The sequence below is a fragment of the Haliaeetus albicilla genome, chromosome 9 (assembly GCF_947461875.1).
Source record: "Haliaeetus albicilla chromosome 9, bHalAlb1.1, whole genome shotgun sequence".
Classification (NCBI taxonomy): domain Eukaryota; kingdom Metazoa; phylum Chordata; class Aves; order Accipitriformes; family Accipitridae; genus Haliaeetus; species Haliaeetus albicilla.
In genome coordinates this window covers 35,628,287-35,647,483 of record NC_091491.1, presented here as the reverse complement: position 1 = coordinate 35,647,483, position 19,197 = coordinate 35,628,287, and the positions used below count along the sequence as shown (strand labels likewise).

General features: G+C 45.9%; 1 protein-coding gene across 10 annotated transcripts in view; it reads left to right on the top strand.

Moving 5' to 3' along the window:
* Positions 1-4,012, top strand: part of KCNMB2 (potassium calcium-activated channel subfamily M regulatory beta subunit 2) — a 155,075-nt gene extending 151,063 nt beyond the window's left edge. For all 10 annotated transcript variants that reach the window (XM_069792689.1, XM_069792686.1, XM_069792694.1 and 7 more), the window contains one exon: positions 1,852-4,012. In XM_069792689.1, coding sequence (XP_069648790.1) covers positions 1,852-2,136 — 285 coding nt within the window. In that variant the 3' untranslated portion in view covers positions 2,137-4,012. The remainder of the gene's footprint in view (positions 1-1,851) is intronic.
* The last annotated feature ends 15,185 nt before the right edge of the window (positions 4,013-19,197 follow it).

The window sequence follows — 19,197 nt, the reverse complement described above, 5'->3', positions numbered from 1 at the left end:
AATGAGGTACCCTTTGCTGAGAAATTTCCTCTACTTATTAGATTATGATCTATTAAGAGTCATAGGCACTGGAAGAGAGCTTGTGGCTTTGGACATTTAAGACAAAGCTGGGCAGAGTGCAAGGGAATATCCTGGAGGGAGCAGACTGGCACCAGCAGGAAAATGGATGAGATATTACTGCTCTGATATTTTCCATCTCTAATTTCTAGAGCTCTATGAAATATTCATAATGGCAGTGCTGCCATGCTCTACCCTTAATGCTCCAGCCTGCTAGAGCCAGACAATCTTTCTGCCGCGCTTCAAATCATATTCTGTGCTAATAAACTTGCCAATGAATCAATCAAATCCTGTTACGAGGTTAATCCTTTGATCGTTATTAGGACTAGAGATTTGTCGCAGTATGTTACAAAAAAGTCACAGCATAGTCATGAAAAAGAACGGAGGAACATTTATAAAGTATATACATTAAAACAATAATAATAATCAAAACCCATGGATCACATTATTTTAATCAAACCCCCTTTTTTCCTTTGCAAAACTCACTTTCTGTCATTAAATTATCTGGAGCTACTTTAGGTGCTCACCCAGGACAAGCAGGTTCAGCTGGGCAGGCAGGGAGCATGACGGGGACCCACGACCACCTGGTAACTGCGAGGCAGTGCTGACCTTCTGGGTCCCCCTGTGCACATTCAATGAGAAGTTAAGCAGCAGATTTCCACCCCTCCTGAAGCAGTTCTTGCCTAGCTAGAGAATTTAATCAAAATCCTGTGCAGGTGTAGAAAACCTTCAGGTGTGGAGGGGCGTAAGTGTCTAGAAGACAGGAGGGAGTGCGGGGCCCTGGGCTGCTCCCATCAATCCTCTTCCAGACCAGCAGCAGCAACAGCAAATTCAGGTCAAAATCCAGATGCTCTAGGTCAAAATCCAGATGTGGCCTCAATCCTTATGTGTCTGCTCAACGCCTCACCAGCCCACACTAGCTCTTTGCAGGGAATGGTCATCTCAACCCAGGGCCACTGTCCTGCATGTTCCATGGAATATCTTCAATGCATGGACTCCATGAGTTAGTTTTTTATTTAACTTGTCTTTTATATTCTTTGGGAATGCTAGGTTGAAAAGGTGTTAGGTAGAGCCACTCCCAAATCTTCTTTTCATTGTGACTGAGACTGAAATACAAGCAGCATCTTCAGAGATAAGGAAGTGTTGGACTTACGCTGGGGTCAAGAGCAAAACAAAGACTAAGAGCTGTCCTGGTAGCCAGGCTGATCTTCAGCTAGAGGTTGAATGAAAGGCTTCTGGGCTGTCAGCAGGAAAACTGTGTTTTCTCCTATTTGTCCCTAATCGAGGCGTTACCCCTTGTAAAATTACAAATTACACAGGAAAGTTTGTATAAAGGTCTCTCGTCAGCCTCCTCCTCTGCGAGTGAACTCCTGTGCCTGCTACGATCACTTTGATCTGATCCAAGTGAGATCTAAACTACCGATTTGTATTTACAGAGAGTCAATTACTCATCTAACTGTGAGCATATGCATGCCACTTAAGATGAAGAGGTACTTCATCAGTTCCATTTTTGCATGTGTAAATTAGCAATAATAATATATTCACCTATCTCAAAAGGCCGCTGTGCAGATTAAAGCATTAATGTTTGTACAGCACTTGGAGGTTCTCCAATGGGAAATTCTGTAGATGTGCAAAATATTGAGTTTTGTCTCTGATAAATTTATTATTAGCTTAATAGTATTCCACTCCTATTATGAAAAGCATAATCATCTTGAGATTTTCCTGCTTGCCACCTGAAAACAGACATTGTACCCGGTTTGGAGATACATTTTTCTCCCTCTAATTTCTTCCCAGTGTTCATACATACCCAAGTGTGGCAAGAATTATGAGGAATCCATGTCGCTGGTGAACGTAGTGATGGAAAACTTCAGAAAGTACCAACGCTTCTCCTGCTTCTACGACCCCGAAGGCGTTCAGAAGAATGTGATATTAACCAAACTGTACAGCTCCAACGTGCTGTTCCACTCCCTCTTCTGGCCCACCTGCATGATGATCGGCGGGGTCGCCATCGTCGCGATGGTAAAGCTGACTCAATACCTTTCCCTCCTCTGTGAGAGAATCCAAAGGATCAACAGATAAAAACAAAAACTTCTCTGAGATTTAATTACAGCGAAAATACTGTTTTCTCATTCTTCACCAAAGAACCTTAAGTTTGTAATGTGCAAGTCTGTTATAAGTTCCTTACTATATTCTTATAAGTAGAGCAATAATGCAAAAGCTGTTCTATATGCAAACATGATGTTATTATTATGCAGACAACTGGAAAAAATGCTGTTTTGTGTTGACTGTCTATATGATCTTGTTTTATGCTGAGACTAGTACTTCTTTCTTTTGTATGGCCAACATAGGGCTCAGTGCGACCATTTGCCAAGCTTAATCAATTGACACTTTCAGTGTAAAGGATTCTGGGGGAAATTCACCGCTGGACATTGGGCAGCCAACCACTTGCACGTCACTGAGGTCTCATGTCTGGCTCGGTCCATTCAATGGATTTGTGGCTTTGCTTTTTTGTTATTGGCTGGGGGGGGGGGGGTAGAGAGAAAGCATTGATGGGTTTTTTTTATGGTAAGATGGCACAAAAGGGTCATGTTTTGAGGCCAGGATAAGCAGACAGTATTTCCAGGACTTGGTGATGCTTTGTGTTTGCTCCCCCAGTTCAGAAGTAAATTTTACCCTATGGTGTTTAAGGTCTTTTGGAAAACACTTTGGAGTTTTATTTAGTGCTATAATTTCCTTCTGTCTTATCAACATCGTCTTTGTCACTTGCAGAAGCTGTAGCCAAAAAAACAAAAATCACCTTGTTCCATTTTCTATTCTAGTCTGAGCCCTGTTGATGGAGATGGGACCAGAACACCTTATGTAAAGGTTTATTACTCATTTGTCTTGTATTTGCTACCATATCACTGTAAAGAAAAAATAACACAATCAGCTATTTTTTCATTTTTTACTTCCAACTATTTTAGATTTTTTTACTTGATATATATACAGATATATATATAAAGAAAAAGCTATATTATATCTAGTTGTGTATTGGAACTTGATTATGGGGGGAGGGTTCTTTGTTTTTACCAACTGGAAAGTGTACAGTATCACTCATGTATTTATAACCTTCATCCTTGGATAATAACATAACACGGAGGACCAGCACTGCAGGATCTTATCCAATATTCATGATGTTGTTTCAGTCAAAGGTCTCTGTTGCTGTGACATCAGAATTGACAAAAATCTCATCCAATACTATGGCTCTGTTAACTGAATAGTTAGATAATCATCACAACACATCTGGAAATCTCTTCTGACCTTAACTCAGTATGCAGTGCTGGCTGACGTGAATTATGATTTAAAAGGCCCAAGTGCAATGATTTGTTGGAAAAACTGAGATTCTGACTAAGAAATTGTCCTATCTGTCAAATATTTACCATGGGGAACCTTGCCAGTATAATTTCATGCACACTATAGTCACGATTTCTGCATAATTTATTTCTATTCTCCTATAGAAAGCATTCCTTCTTATGTTACGTTTTAAAAACACCTCTCGCAGTTTCTCCCTTTGCACTCAGCCTGAAGGACAAACGCAAGGCAGCTCCTGTGAGCACCCTGTGAACTCACTATCCGATAGCTCAAAGAAACCATTTACAGGCCTATTCAAACCAAGAAACTAACTTTTTCCCCCCCTCAAAAAGACTGCAAAGCAAGTATTCTGCCTAGTTCATCTATATATAAGTACCTTTCCACAATGTAACATTAAAAATTTCAAGGTATTACAAAACTTTACAAGTCATGCAAGTGTAATGTGAGCTGTAAAAGAAATGAGTTCTCAGCAGTGAAAATGAACCTGCAATCTTGTAATCAGTAGTATAATTTTCTTTAGGTAAATAAATTCTTGGAGGGTGGGGGTATAATGGGGCTCCAAAAATATGTAATAAAATATTAAATTAAATCTTTCGGATTTCAATATCTTCTGCCTTCAGATCTGACTTGTTTCATCAGACTTTTCTTTGTAGGTTCTATTACCAAGCAATGAGGAATGCTGATGCAACAGAAAATTCATAAAGGTTTATTTGCAAAAATGTGGGTTTAATCAATCTGGGGGATTCGCAGAAACCACTGTCAGTGGATCTGGGCACCCTCGGCATCAGTGGGACTGGAGTCGCAAAGTCTTTAGTGGACTGCCAACAACTTTTATTCAACCACCTGACCGGCAGCAGAAAACGTGACTTACCCCCGGTGCCAGCGTGGATGGGGGGATGGAGATGGGGGACCCCGGCCCTGCTGCCGCAGAACCCCACTGCTCCACTGCACAGGCACGGGACTGTCGTATCTTCGGTGGTACCACCACGCGGGGACACCGGGATTCGTTGCCTGGTCCCCATGACACGAGGGGGTCCGGGCTGCAGATGGTCATCATTGTTACAAAACCTTATTCTGCAGGTTTTGCCGAAAAGGGAGGGATCTAGGTGAGGCCCCAGGAGCCACACAGCCAAGGAGGCATCCTGACCCACTTCTAGATAGTCCAGGTGGGTCCCAGGGTGTATCTTCATCCTTTATAAAGTTGATTTCCCCTCAAGCAGAGAGGTTTGATCTGTGTTTGGTGTCGCCATCCTCCGTTGTCCCTCGTCCATCTCTCCCCACCATCAGCTCACTCATCGATGCCGAAGGAAGGACCACGCTGTCGATCGCGATTCACAAGTCAGAAATAGTGCACAGCTTCGCCAGCAAAGGGCTGTGGTGGCTTTTTCACACCATTTCCAACACTGCTGTTGGCCATTTACACGACAATTTACATGGCCTGTGATAAAGTAGCTCTTTGGTCATGCATGTGACATTTTTGGTGCCTGTATTTGTGTATTTTGGTTCTGGTGACAGGAAAGCTGATTGTTCCTGACATTTACACATCAAATGCTGCTTTCAACACGTTGCGCCATAAACATTTCACCAGCGCTCCTGTGGGTGAAACATCTTGACGCTGTTGCAGTCTATAATCATTTTGTTGACATTAACTGAGAGATCTGTGGGATAGCAAAACAACTTGAGTAATTGGATGGAGTGAGGTAAAACAATAATTTTAAAGGGAATTATCAGCCTGATCGCTAGCACAGTTAACCCCCTACTGAAGCGTTAACATTGCAAACAATTTTTGACAACTCCCGCTGCCCCAAACAGAGGTTGCGTTTCAGTGGGGATGTTAGCTATTTCTTTCTCTACCTCCATTCCGATATCATGTTTATTCCCTGCAAAAGGAATTGACGTGGCTGTAGGCAGCTCAAATGAAAGAGAAATACATGGTAGTGAAATTCAGCGATCAAGTAAATCTACACTGTTTCTGAGACTGGTCCTGACTCTTCCCAGCACAAACATTTCACCTCTTGATGTCCCAGCTGGGCATTTGGGACAGCGGGGAATGACAAGTGCTGCAAAACTCTGGCATGGAAAAATGCAATATGAAAATGGCGGTGCAGTATTCACAGGCATTATGAGCTTATGAGAGGCACCCCTGTGGGATTTAAAACATGCGTAAGTATTCCAGGTGCCAAATTCACATGGCCTTTTAATAGTTGTGATTTTCTTAATTAGATTATTTATGTCAGGTCTTATTTCTATTCTGGAACATCTAAATCTGAAGCTGAAGTGTGAACATCCCTGCCGTAATACTCTGAAACTTGGCACCTTGCAGCAGACTTACTAAATGTCACCAGCTAGGACAACGGAGAGCTTATTTTGGTTTAGCTTTTCTAACTGAGGAGACACCACTTTATCTCACAAAATGTACCTAGAGTGCAAGCGTACCCAACTCCAGCGTGAGTTTGAGGTGAATACAGAAAGGAGAGAGGGCTCAGGAAACACAAGAGCCTGCCCATCTTGAGAAGATGCAGTGATTTCAAACCTGAGGGACTAAAAGGGAAAGAAGTCCCAAAGTCCCAAGGCAAGGCTGGGGATGCTGCTGGCTTCATCTCCTCAACTCCGTCCTCATCACCAGCCACAGAAGAGGTCAATGGAAGAAGCTGCTGAGAAAGAACAGGCTGGTGAAACCTGGCCCAAGCAGATTCCTGCACTTGTTTGACTATGAGGGCTGTGACCTTACAGCAATACAACTGTCCTAGTATAACCTCTAAAGGGAAAGGCAATTTCAAGGTAATACCACCCTAAAAATTGGCCAGCTAATTTCCCTTCTCATACAGTCATGCCCTTATTAAAATAGCTGCAGCCATTCAAGTGGATTGAACCAGTATCTTTGCAGCAATACAGTTTTTTTCATAGACTTAATGTCTGAGCATGGTAGCATCAGCTCCCCATTAGCTGCTGTAGTGCTCATCATCTATCAAAAATTTGGGAAAAAAACCTCACTTTTCTGCTCCACTGAACACTTGTCACTTCCCAGCACTCGATTTTGCAGAAAGAAACCATGCAGGTTTGTGGTGTACCCAAACATCTCACCACTGGATACAAATTTGCCAAATTGTTTTTGTTGTGCAGGAAAGAGTGAAAAGCAGGGGTAAACATCAATTACTTTGTGTCAGTGTTTTGAAAACAAGATGTTTCCATTTTTCAGTTTGAATTGATGTTGCCTTTTAAAATCCAGGGTGGGGGTAGGTTTTTTATTAGGAAAGCCTGAAAAATAAATATAATGGTTCCTCTGATGTGAAACAAAACTATCAGCATTTGCTCGGTTCACCGAATATTTTGAACATTTTCTTTTTTTGCGGCAGACCAGAAAAACGTTCCCTTTCTTCCATTTTTCTCAGCCATCAGCAAAGTGCAGAATCAGTCACACAGACGTAACCAGCAGCAGCCCCAGCCGTGCTCCAGCCAGGCTCAGTGATGGTCATCTCAGAGAACATCACTGATCATTACTGGAGTAAAGCACAGCACCTACCTCAGAGACTACAACAGCTACTAAATTAGGAGGCAGCAGGAAGGAGGAAAGCAGCATTTATCCATCAGCATCACCTGCGTGGGGCAGCGGCCACCAGACAGCAGCTCTTCTCCTGGGTGCAGACATCCCCGCAGAAGATGCTGCCGCTCCAGGGAAAATTCGTGTGCACGTACTCTGGGCGCTTTAAACCAAACCACCTTAATATTTTTTTTTACACAAAGTGGAACGCTCAGGCCATGCGATTCATTTTAGCCCCAGAAGCGTGGCCAGCGCAGCGCTTGGCCCATTATGATTTGTCCCTCCCGACCCGCGTCCTCTCTTGCGTTTTGAGAAATCGCGGTGAGCCAGGAGGGGTGGATGCCGCGCTCGCTGCCCGGCACAGCCGCACTGCCTCTGGCCACGTGCCGGTCCCCCGACAAGCCGTTTTTTTGGCCTCGACCTGAGGTTGCTGAATGTAAAACAAACCTCATTTCACACAAAGGAATTTTTCATCTTTCAGAAATGATCTGGAAAAAAAAAAAAGAAAAAAATGGAAATGCTGCCAGGTGAATTCACACCAGGCTTTTTTAAATGAATCAAATTTCTCTGAACACTGAAAAATGTGTTAACATTAGCAGAACCCTCCATACAAGCCTGTCTACTTTTTATAGTTCTCCATCTTCATATGGGGAGGTGGTAGGTGAGTATATATTTTTAACTGAACCATACTTATTCAGGTGAGAATTTAGCGTATTTCATTGCCTAGTGATTTTATTGTAATATAGAGGGTAAGAAATGCTCATTCTAAAATGCTCTGCAAACTCTATATGTCCAGCAATGCTAAAGCGTGGCCATTTCCAGGCAGAAGAGCAGCAAATGACTCGTAAAAAAGATGAGCAGAGATGGGGAATCAGCTTTCTCACCCAAAACACAGAAAAGGTTTGTTTACATTGGAAGTTCAAGAAAAACAGGTAAGAAGTAGAAGTGTCTCCGGGGGTCAGGCAGGTCAGATTTAGGGGACCAGATATGTTCACCCCCTCTGGTACAGCACAGCAGGATCAGGCACTGCTATAGGTTGGGAAAACAAACAAACAAACAAAAAAAAAACAAACAAACAAAACCACAAAAAAACCAACACACCCCCCCCCCGAACTTTATGGCTATTGTTTTCAGGAGCACCCTCCATTTCTAATACATTTCAGGGAAAAGTGTTAGAAAACTGTTGAAACACTGGTTTTGCCACTCAGTTCACCCCAAACTAGCTTTGTTTTTAAAGACACCATTTCTAATACACCATTTTGTTTCAAAAGCTAGATTAATTTGGTTTGGAAAAAATACACAAACAGAATTTGAACCTCAATGGAGTGATCTCCCACTATCCCACTGAGCTCTTTTTATTGACCCAACTTTATTTTTTTCAGGTTTTTCAGGTTGCAGAAAATTTTGAAGATTTTCATTTTTCATCCCACAGGCAGGATAGGAAAAAACAGCTAAAATGTTCTGGAAGTGAAAACATGCTTCCCACGCAACTCAGGCTAAAATGTTCAAGAAAGTCTCCTAGGATAGATTTTCTGATATATCATGTGATAATATATATGAAGAAGGTGGGAGGTTTCATCATCTCTCTCCTTAAAGTCTCCAACCTGGCTACTCTGTTGCATAACTGCAGTTACTATTCTGTATTCAATTATAAAAGCACTTTTTAATGCCCAGCCACCTGCACACTTAACTCCAAATGACACGTGAAGGATGTGCTGTGCCAGAGGCTGCCAGGCAGTTCCAGACCCAAAATCAAGTGGGCAAAAAGGAAAAGCACTTTGCAACCCTTCCATGTGGCAGGCACTTATGGTTTTAATCACCGTGCACATAAGCTCTGTTACATTCATCTCGGAGTAAGTAGGAAGCAAAGTCTGATGACTAAGCGGTAACACCTTGATCACTCCCCTTACAAGCAAGAGTTCAAAGCCATTAATACAGCAAGACAGCTGAACAATACAACAGGAGTTTGTTAAAACCGCAGAAGGCTGCAAAACCCAACACGGAGGGAGTCGGAGTGTAATTACTTACCGCTTCCTCTGCGCCACTTTACCGTATGCTTAAAGACAGGTAGGAAAGCAAGTGAGTACCAGCAGCAGCACGTTTCCCACCACCAGCCTCTCTCTTCCCTCCCCAGCACATGCTAGCTCTCACCCCCTGCAGAAAGGAGTTGCTGGGTCTCAGCCTCCAAGTATTAGACATTATCTCCTACCCGAGAGCGAAATACAGGCCAGGAAATCTGTCAGAGTGGGTTATTTCATAGCATGTAAACTGCCACGGGAAAGTCCCATTAGTTCAAGGTTTCTATTAAACAGCCTCCAGGAACGAGTGGGAAAGCACACGGGGGAAAAAGACAAATAGCAAAGATGAGCAAATGTTCTGCTTTAGTCTGGAGAAGTGAGGATAATCTGCTTCCACAGGGGGGTTTCCCAGGGCATGAGAAGTTCGGGGGCCTCCCTCTGGGTGGGCAGCACGGGGTGTTGTGATCTGACTAGCCAGGACACACCAGACACACAACCCTTGGTCCAGCTACCACCGCCTCTCCTGCCGACAGACCTGTCCCTGGGGGTACACCCAAAGGCGAGTCCGAGGCCACAAAACTCTTGTGCAGGTGGCATGCCCTGTTTGGAAATAATGCCCAGGATTCCATTTCATGGGCACAATGCATGGCCCTTCACAAATCTCTGCTTCCCAACGAGTAGCTGCTTAGTAGTCCCACTGAACCAGATGCTAAAAGTTTTGAGTATTCAGTATCAAAACCCCAAAACAAAGAAAAATTTCCAAGGAAAGAGAATGTCCAGTCTGGACATCTGACCTCAGTCCACTGAAATCAGCAGCCAAACCTCCACTGATTTCAAACAAATCAGGATTCAAGAGCAGCCCAATGAGTGAATTGATGTGGAAAGCAAGTACTTTCTCCAGCAGCAAAGCTGTCTGCACTTGTGCTCTCTGTAGGTGCTCACTGCTCACATTCACTCATACCAGGTCTGGGACAGCATCATTAACTTACCAGCAACCTCTGCGTCAAAGGGGTTTGTGTCAGGCAAAGCTCAGAAAAAACATTGCAGAAAGTTGCAATGGAAAAATTTCCAGCGTGACTCTACTGACTCCACCTTCTCTGAACTCACTGGTAATTTTTTCTCCTCTGTTTATCAAAGACAAGAAGTTGAAGACAGACCTCCTCCTCCTCCTCCTCCCTGGCACCGAGTAGACACATGGGATCAGCCGCCTTTGAGACACGCTGCATTACTGAGCACCGAGATATTCAGCTGCTTCGGGCTACTCAGGTTCCCTCATGGTACATCCCCACAGTGATCACCAGAAGCACCATGATAAACCAGAAGCACCATGATAAACCAGAAGCACCTGGGTCCCACCAGCTGGGCAGTGGGCGAGGAGGGGCTGCAAATGCTGCAAAACCCACACAGAGGGCAGCAGAAATGTTGGGCTGGGCTCTGGGGACAGCAGCGCCCAACGGCATCAGGGAAAGGACACCCCAACACCTGGCGGGCAAGTGCCCTGAGTACAGGTCTTGTCCAGTGAATGGGAGCAGAGTCAGAAGCTGTGATGGAGTTGGCTCTGCGTGGAGAATTTGATCAACCTCATTTAAAAACCTGATTTTCTGCTAATACTCCATCATCCTTCATTTTTCACTCCTTTAACTCAAAGTGTCCTATGGAGGACACCAAGCAGAGCTATCCAGGAGGCTTTCCCCATGTTAAGGAGTACCCAAATTAGAACCCACATTAGAGGGAATTCAGATCCTCTCCTGTCAAAACCAGGAGGGCTTTATATGATATATCCAACCAACAGGTTAATCCTGAGCCAGGAGTGAGGGACTGCAGCCCACGTCAGAGGGGCACAGGGGAGCCTGGGCAGCTTTGCGCGTCCCTGCCCTGACAGCAAGCGGTGCCTGTTCCTGAGCCCCTGCGGCTCTCTGGGCACCGTCTGTGCTCAGGAATTTAGGAGGCACTCACTGGTCCTGATTTTCTGGTGTCCTGCCATTAGTTCTGTGCTGCTAAGCAGTCACCTTAAGAAGAGAAAACATCTGCAGTCCCAGGTTTCTGCTGCCATCTCTGGCAGTCCTTCATCTCATGCCAATAACACTCTGGCCGCAAATAGCAAATTAATGATCTAGGAAATTTGTTGTTCCCTCTTATCCTTTTGGATTCCTCTCCCACCCCTTCTGGCCTCTCTCCAGGTGAGGACTTGGCCGTGCTGGTCAACACAGGCAGGAAAGCAGGGGAAGCAAAGCCAAAATACCATCCACTTGTTATCATCGGAGCCATGTAAACTGGGTCAGCACAAACTCAAACCCAGATGCTCGGGCAAGGAGGCTTTGGTAGTACCAGCCCTTTGACTTTGGTGCTGGCCATCACCACCAGCAGCTTGCTGTGGACCCATTGACACAAATGACTCGAGGGTCCCCAAAGGGGACTGTGAGGAAGGAGCACCCAGGGCTTTCTCATGCAGTCGTTGGCCACTAACCCTTCTGCTGGGCTGAACAACATCCCCAGCCCCAAACCCTGCTGCCCCATGCCCAAGATAACCCTCAAAGCTCTCGCACCTCATGCCAAGAGCAGGACAGGAGGTGGCAGTCCACCCTGGGCATTCCATCAGGCATGTGGCACTGAGAAAGTCCCAAATAGCCACTTCATTTCTTCTGCATCTGCGGTGCAGATATCTGTGATGATCTTTATCCTTCACATGCGGTGGTTTGCAGGAGCAACCTAGAGCATGGCAATGGTATAACCATTGCACCAAGCTCACAAGCCATCCCACCCACTGCAGAAGCTGTGCATGCATACCCATGGGTGGGATTGTTCTTTTTTCCATTATGTGACTGGAAATAGGCACCTTTGTCCTTCCCTTGTGTCGCCTTAGCTGTTGAACAAGCTAGCCCGACAATTACTTCCAGCCTTGGATAAAAATCTCCTGCCCCAATGCTGTTAAATTATGTAGAACAAGATTATAATTACATCCTAAAAAAAAACCCCAAACTCTGCACTTAAAAGAACATTATTCAGGTTGCAAAAGCAAGCACTCAAAAGTTACAAAATGCCAGAAATAGAGCTGCCTGAATAACCTCCATGCAGCGTTGCTTGTACATACAGGCTCTAACTATACAGTGATACACCATTTTCCACAGGACCCCTGGCCCTGCCCCAGCTGAATGACTTTTAGTTAATGAGCCGTTCTTCAACATCTTTTTTAACCCTCATTGTTCAGTGTGTGCCCTCAATGCCTTGTTGCACCGCTGCCAAACGTTGCTCTGCCAGCAGAACTGTCCTGGCTCCTTCTCCAGGGCACAAAGCTGTTCCGTCCAGAGATAGCCACAAAACCCCCGAGCAGCCCAGCTCAGAGATGGACACCAGCAGACACACAGATTAAGCTGGTTTTCTGCAGCAGAGCATCAAGCAAAGTTAGCTACGAGGCTCTGGTACCCAGGGTAGGGTCGCAGCCAAGGTACCAAACAGTAAGAGCAAGGATGGGAGAGGGAGACACATCTGCTGTCCTTCAGAGGAGGACACTGCCCTGATGCCTGGGAGGGTGGTGAGGATTCAGTTAAGGGACGCTGGTGGAGAGCCTTCCTTTCCCCCAAATCCTGCAGATCCTTTTCCTGCTCAACTCTGCCAAGCATCAGCAAAACTGCCAGGCTGGTGCAACGCAACCGCTGGGCTCTGCTCTGAGCAGGGCACAGCCCAAGCAGGTCAGCTCTGTGCCAAAAACAACCTGAAGGAAACATTTTGACGGCTCCAGATTGATCTTTTTGAGACTTTTCTGACCCCTGGGAAGCAGGGCCAGTTTACCTTTAGTTTTTAACTCCATAGTGTTAAAACCCTAGGAAAGTGCTGCAGGACAGAAGCCCCCCATCAGCCCCCCTTCAGTGACCAGCACCAGGGTTGAATTTAGCCCTTGACCCTGGATGGCTGCCGCCAGCCAAGCAGCATGTCACCAAACCACCCACCGCAGCCAAAGGGGTCCCTGGTGAAGGGCCGGTCGCCTCCGCCAGCCCCGCTCCAGGAGCCCGCACATCCCGACTCCCCCACCTCTCCCCAGAAAGGTCTGACAACTTGTTTGGAGGCAAAGCAGAGAGACAAGAACGAGACCAGCAAACAGCCTTTCCCAGAAACCCCTATCTCTGGCCATTCCCCAAATAAAATAAAAATCTGTTGACACAGAGACTTTACAGCCACCAGAGACCACGTTCCTCCAGTTCATCCTGGCTTTACCCACATGCCAGGCCAAAGATCAGGGTGTTTGTGCACTTGAAAAACTTGAAACTGGTCAAAACCAGCCATCAGCCCCACAGATAGATCAAGTCCTACTCCCCTCCAAGGACTCTTCCCAGAAAATCCCCACAATAAGCCACGAGTGTCCACCTGGATTTACCATCAGTTGTCAACCGGCAGCAGCCGTGGTGCACATCACCATATTCTAGCAAAATGTGGTGAAACATGATAAGACAAAGCAACAATCAGGAAGAAATGAAGCAAAACTAATTGACTTACCTGGATTGTTCCAAAACTTTTTTCCCCCTGGTGACTATTGCTTCACAGACAGTGGAGACGGTGTAACAGACTCTTTCTCACTGGTCCTTGTTTTCTGTGACTCCACCTTATTTTTTTTTTTAACATTTGGTTTGAATCTGACGGAATTCCTGCTCAGTGACTTCAGAGTATCTCCAGCACAGGAAATATGAAGAATTAATGCAACCTCAATGCATAACAGGTTTGCACTGCGTAGCATCTCCTGTTTCTTGGGAAGCAAATAAGCATATGCAAGTTGCAAATCCGTAAGCTTTTTGAACTGGAAAAAATAATGAATTACATTTACCTTCTCAATATTACACAGTCTTGTGAAAGATGAGACAGTCCAGCAGCGCACTAGGACAGGGACTGTGTAGCAGTTCAAGACTTTTCTATGCGTCCTCCTGACTGTGGGTTTCAAACTGGACCCGAGACTCACCTTCCATGCGTAATTGTAATTGGGCTTGGGGTGCCTCAGAAGTCCTGCTGCTAGCTTTGTGGTCCAGAGGGCTATTGCAAAAAGAAGGAAGCAGGAGACCAAAAAGACTAAAACCAGCAAGATTTCATGGGCACCCAGGAGCTCCCTTTCATAGAACAGGTCAGCGACACAGAAAATTGCCCTACAGTAAAGTTTTTGTCTCTCCCATGCTAACCAGTATCAGCTGTTTCCTCCCCGTGCCCAGCAGTGTCCATCTGGGATCTCCCACTGCAGACCATGACCTCTTTGGGCATGAAGCTGTCTTCTGCTCTGGTTTTACAGTGCTCAGTACAGCTGAGCCTTGACATACACAGCTGAAGCCACCTTACAGTTACCAAAGTAAGCATGAGCCCCAGAGGCAAGTTTATGGCTGATTTTCTAGCAAAAAAACCTCTCTGCAGCCTGGAGCATGGGGTTGGCTGGCTCCCTGAATGCTTTTCCCTCGGCCTGAATCCCTGCAGGATTGGAACCGCACAGGGTACCACCACAAATCCTCTTTATGATCCACCAGCCACAAGGAAGCAATTTTAACCCATCCACCAAGGGCACACAGGGCTGTGTTGTCATGCCAGGCTTGGTTAGGGTAACACGTAGAGAGGAGGTAGATGCTTGGGAAATTTTTCCTTTCTTTTTTATTTTTGGGGTCTGTTTTCAATGCTATTTGTCATATCTCTGAAATCTGTTTGTACAGCATTCATCTTCTCATTGGTAATGAAAGACAGCACCCTTAAGGATTTTTTGCTTGACTTTTAATTGAGCTGTTTAAACTGATAAATCCAGCTAGGGAAAAGTAACTTAGAGTGATGATTTTATTAAATAGAGAGCATCTTGCAGGCCACCTGGAGGTGCAAGCACTGGGACGCAGAGCCACTCTCCTCTTCAACTGCATTTCTGTAGTGCTAAGGGTGGTGGGTAAAAGTAATCGAGGCACCAGTGGTAGCTTGAACCAGCGCGCCAGAGAGATGGAGCACCACATCTGCCTGTTCAGATGGTCTTTTATAAGATGGGCTGGCACAAGGGCAGCCTTTAAAAATTATAGTTCATTTCACTGCATAAATATAGCCTGTAAATGCATATGCTTGTGCTTATGGGTGGAACGGCCTTCTTGCACAAATTTGAGGACTCACTTTCATTTCTGGAAGGTGACTCAAGTCAGCAAAATGCAGGTCTGTCTTGCACAAGGGGTTTGCTGCTAATCACAACGCAGCTAAAAAGTTCCTTCTCCGGGGTGTTTTCTAGAAAAATTAATATTGAGAAGTTCCAACTTTAATACATCCATGGTTTGGGCCAAGCTTCGCTTTTGAAGCCTGCTACAACATCTACCGAAGCCCAGCCGCTCTCGTGCTGCCGGTGGGTGTACCCCGGGGCTGGGTCCTGCCAAGGGGTTCAGCAGGCAGCATCGGCTCCTTCATACACTGTCTTTGGCAGTGAATAACTGAAGTCCAGGCTTTTCTAACCAGCTTTGCCAACCAAGCCTGCTCTGTGCATTTGGGACAGACAGTAACGCTCTCCAACTCAGTTTATCTTCGAGTTTTAAATCACCACGAGTTAGCAGGACCCACATTAGACTGGTGCCCATGGGACCAGCTGACAGCACAATGCAGCCAACCTCCAGGGCTCCACAAAGATCCCACTTTGAATCCTGTTTTTCTCTCTGCTACTTTAGTTCACTTGATGCTTTTCCAGCAGATTTTGACCCTTTCTCTTCTTTCCCTGTATTTCCTTAAGTGTTTTTAAGCATTCCAGCAGCTCCCAGCCCAGATTTGCAGGGAGATACTGGCTTCCACGGAGCAATTTTGCCTTGATCTGGCAGGGAAAAAAAATCCCTCCTCTCCAGCCAGACCTGATACTCTTAGCAGGAGAATGCTAAAATATTGAAGTACATGAATATCAATCAACCTGAAGTAAAAAAATGAATTTCCCTGCAGGAGCAGTACAGTTCCTTCCTCTGAGAGCTGCTGATTAGCAAGGTTAATTGTGTACCTGCCAAGAGCAGTCAGTGCAATTTTGCCCATGCCTTGTAAGGGACAAGCACTGATAACAGCATCCTTTCTATCCTTGGGTATCTAAGCACACACTGGCAGCTATAAGCTCCAGCTCTGCCAGGCTGGACTGGGAATTTGGGAGCAAGAAGATCCGGAGCTGAGGTCAGGCAACTCGGTTCATAGCTGAGCCACACCAGTGCTTTCCACAGCCGCTGCCAGCTCGTCACCTCTGTCCTGTGCCAAGCCCTGGGCACTGGCAAGGACAGTACTACTGAGCATGAAAAGGTTAAGTGGTTTATAGTAGATGAAGCCAAGCTTCTCCATATTGATACTTAGATGGCTCTTGCACGGTTACAAAAAAAATCACTGTCCAAACTTAGGTGCTCTGAGCAGGGATTTGGCAGTGGGAGTTTTCCTGTGTCAAGTCCCAGGGTTGTAAAAGCTCAGGCCCAGAGAAAGGTCCGGTTGCATCCAAAGAATGAGCAAGGTGGTGGCAGCAGCCGCTGGCAGAGCATGGCAGCAAGAGACCCAGAGATGCAGCCCTCTCCCTCCTCCAGGTGCCACACGCTGCTGCTTGTGCAGGATCGCACCCTTCGCCTTGGCCTGGACCGCTCAGGCAGGTCAGGAGCAGCTGTGTTCCTCATGTGCAACCATTGAAAGGCTTCCCCAGTACCATGCCTTTCTCCAGGTGTCTGAGGTGTTACTCACAGAAGAAAGATAACTGATTTTTCAGCAAAATCTTTTTCTATCTGATAATAGTATTTCTTATCCCAAAATTTCCAAGGGGGATTGCGACAGTATCAATAACATTTTATCTTTAAAGATACAAAAAGGGGCATTTGACCTCTTCAGAAGAGGATTTTCTGTTTGCAATTCCAAGTAACTTGTTTCTTACTTTCATTTATTTTCTATTATAAACAAACCAAATGTCATTTTGGTATCAAAACAAGACATCACCCAGCTGTGGTGTTCACACTAACCTGAACCATCATGTTGAGAGAAACCACAAACTAGACTGTCTCACAAAACAATAAATTCCAGACTCCAACTACTGCACTTGGAGCAGGTATTTCATGCTCTGAGCACCCCAGCACACACAACTCTGCTTTTGGGGGATAGGGATAGAATTTGCAAAGTTGCAGCCTCTGGGCATGTGGGAATTATAGAGCAAAAGCACACTGGGAGGACCAGGGAAATGCCCACTGTATTCAGCCCAGGAGACTTGGAGACCTGAAGGACTTACACTCGGCTTTGTCAAGGGCAATTGGTTTTGGCATGGAGCAAAGTCTGCAGCAGTAACAGCTTAGCAGGGAAAGCGCTTGAAGGCTGGGTAATGCTTTGGGGTTGAAAGCTCACGTTGACTTGGGCTGTTTCAACTGCCTGTGGGTCCCAGCAGAGCAGGCAAGGGCTGGAGCTGGAGCTTGTGAGGGGCAGAGCAGCCTGTCCTGGGGCATGCCAGAGAGCTGAGCTGGCCTGTGCCAGAGGGGAAACTGAGGCACACTGTCCTCAGTCAATGGGTAATATGTATTTCTCTTACAGAGGCACATTTTCAAAGCCAGATGCTGAGCTTGTGTCCTTGGAGTCACAATTTGCCCATGTCTTTTTGAAGATGTGACTTTTGTGAATATTTCAAAGTACAGGCTGTCATGCCCAGCTCGTACTACGGTGCAGATTTAGGCAATTGGACAGCTATGGATCCATCCTGCATCAACTGAATTGCCTTTGAAATACTAGACACATACAAAACTCAATTTTCTGAAGAGCCCAGAAGAGCAGGGACACGTTACAGCCAGCATTTTTAGAGGCTGCTCTAAAGCCATTTTGCAAATTCGGGTCCTGAATGGCTGATAGCCCTTCAGAAGCAGAGCAGCATTTGCTAAATGGCCGAGTTGTTTGGGCTGTGCCTATCAGCCTTCACCGAGGCACCACTCCGGGCTGATACACCTCATTAGCAGCATTGCCCCCTCCATCTCTGGACTCCAACTGTGTCTGCATCTGCCACATTGCTGCTGGTTGCCACCAAGCAGAGCAGGGCAGGCTGCAAGGGACCTGCAAATGAGCTTTCCACCCTGCCAGCACAGGACCAAGACCTGTGCAAGACCTCATCTTCCAGATCTGATCAACAACCAGTGCAAGGCAGCACCCAACACAGCTCCTGGAAGAAAAGCAAGGTTTCAAAACATCATCCTCTAATAGCAAACTAATAGATAGCAGAAAAGGGGTTATTTGAAAACATAAAATCTTGAAGTTTCTTATAATGAAACTACTTTTGGGTTTTTTGAAGAATGGATGCAAAAGCACAAGTTGGGTGACTGTCCCTACACAGTTGCAATGGATTAGTGCTGCCATTCAAGGCACAAACCAGCAGCAAGCTCTGCCCTTCAAGAGATAAGTAACCACAAGGCTGAGAGAAAACTGGGTAAAGAAAGGCCTATGGGACACCCATGAAGAGCAGGCTGGGACACAGCTGAGCTTCTCTTAGTGCAAGCCGATCCCACCACTTTTCTTCTCTACTTTGCATTGACATTTGCTGCAGAGGCAGATGTTGGAGCTGCTCCCATAAAGCAGGACTTCTTCTACATGAGCTGGGCCATGGTTCCACACATTGCTGCAGCATGTCCCCGGCCCCGGGAGCTGCAGATTAGCTGCGTCATTGCTCATTGCTAAGAGCCCTTCACAGCAGAAACTCCACGAACTTAATCTATACACCTCAGCCAACTTACCAAAAGTGTTCAAGATGTTTAGGTCATTAAGCAGCAATAGAGAATAATAAAAAAAACACCAAGCTTGCACATCACTAACTGCAGTGCGCTGTATAGTTTCAAGTTTCTAAACAAAAGGCTGCATAGCAAAGCCAACAGAGGCATGAAAAGCGGAGAAGGTAAGGTCATCGAGAAGGGGAGAACAGAGCCAGTGTGCATACCTGACCTCACCTGCAGCCTTTCTGCGCTCATTTACTTAATCAGCTGTTTGGGGTGAATTTAGTGGGGAATTCAAAGCCCAAACAGCAGCCAGAGACCCCAGCACCTCCCAAGGTGGGAGCAGGGCAGGTTTCCCAGGGCTTGCTGTGCCAGTGCCCCTTGCTCCCAACCTGACATAGCCAAGGGTTTTTCTTGAGCAAAGGCTGCCAAGCTCATCCCACAGAAAAGCAGACATGGCCTGAGAGAGATGACCCAGATGGTTTGCGTCTTAAAAATTCAGCCTGCAGCAGCAATAAGCATCCTTGCTGCATGCGCTTCAGCCAAACTTGACCTCTCC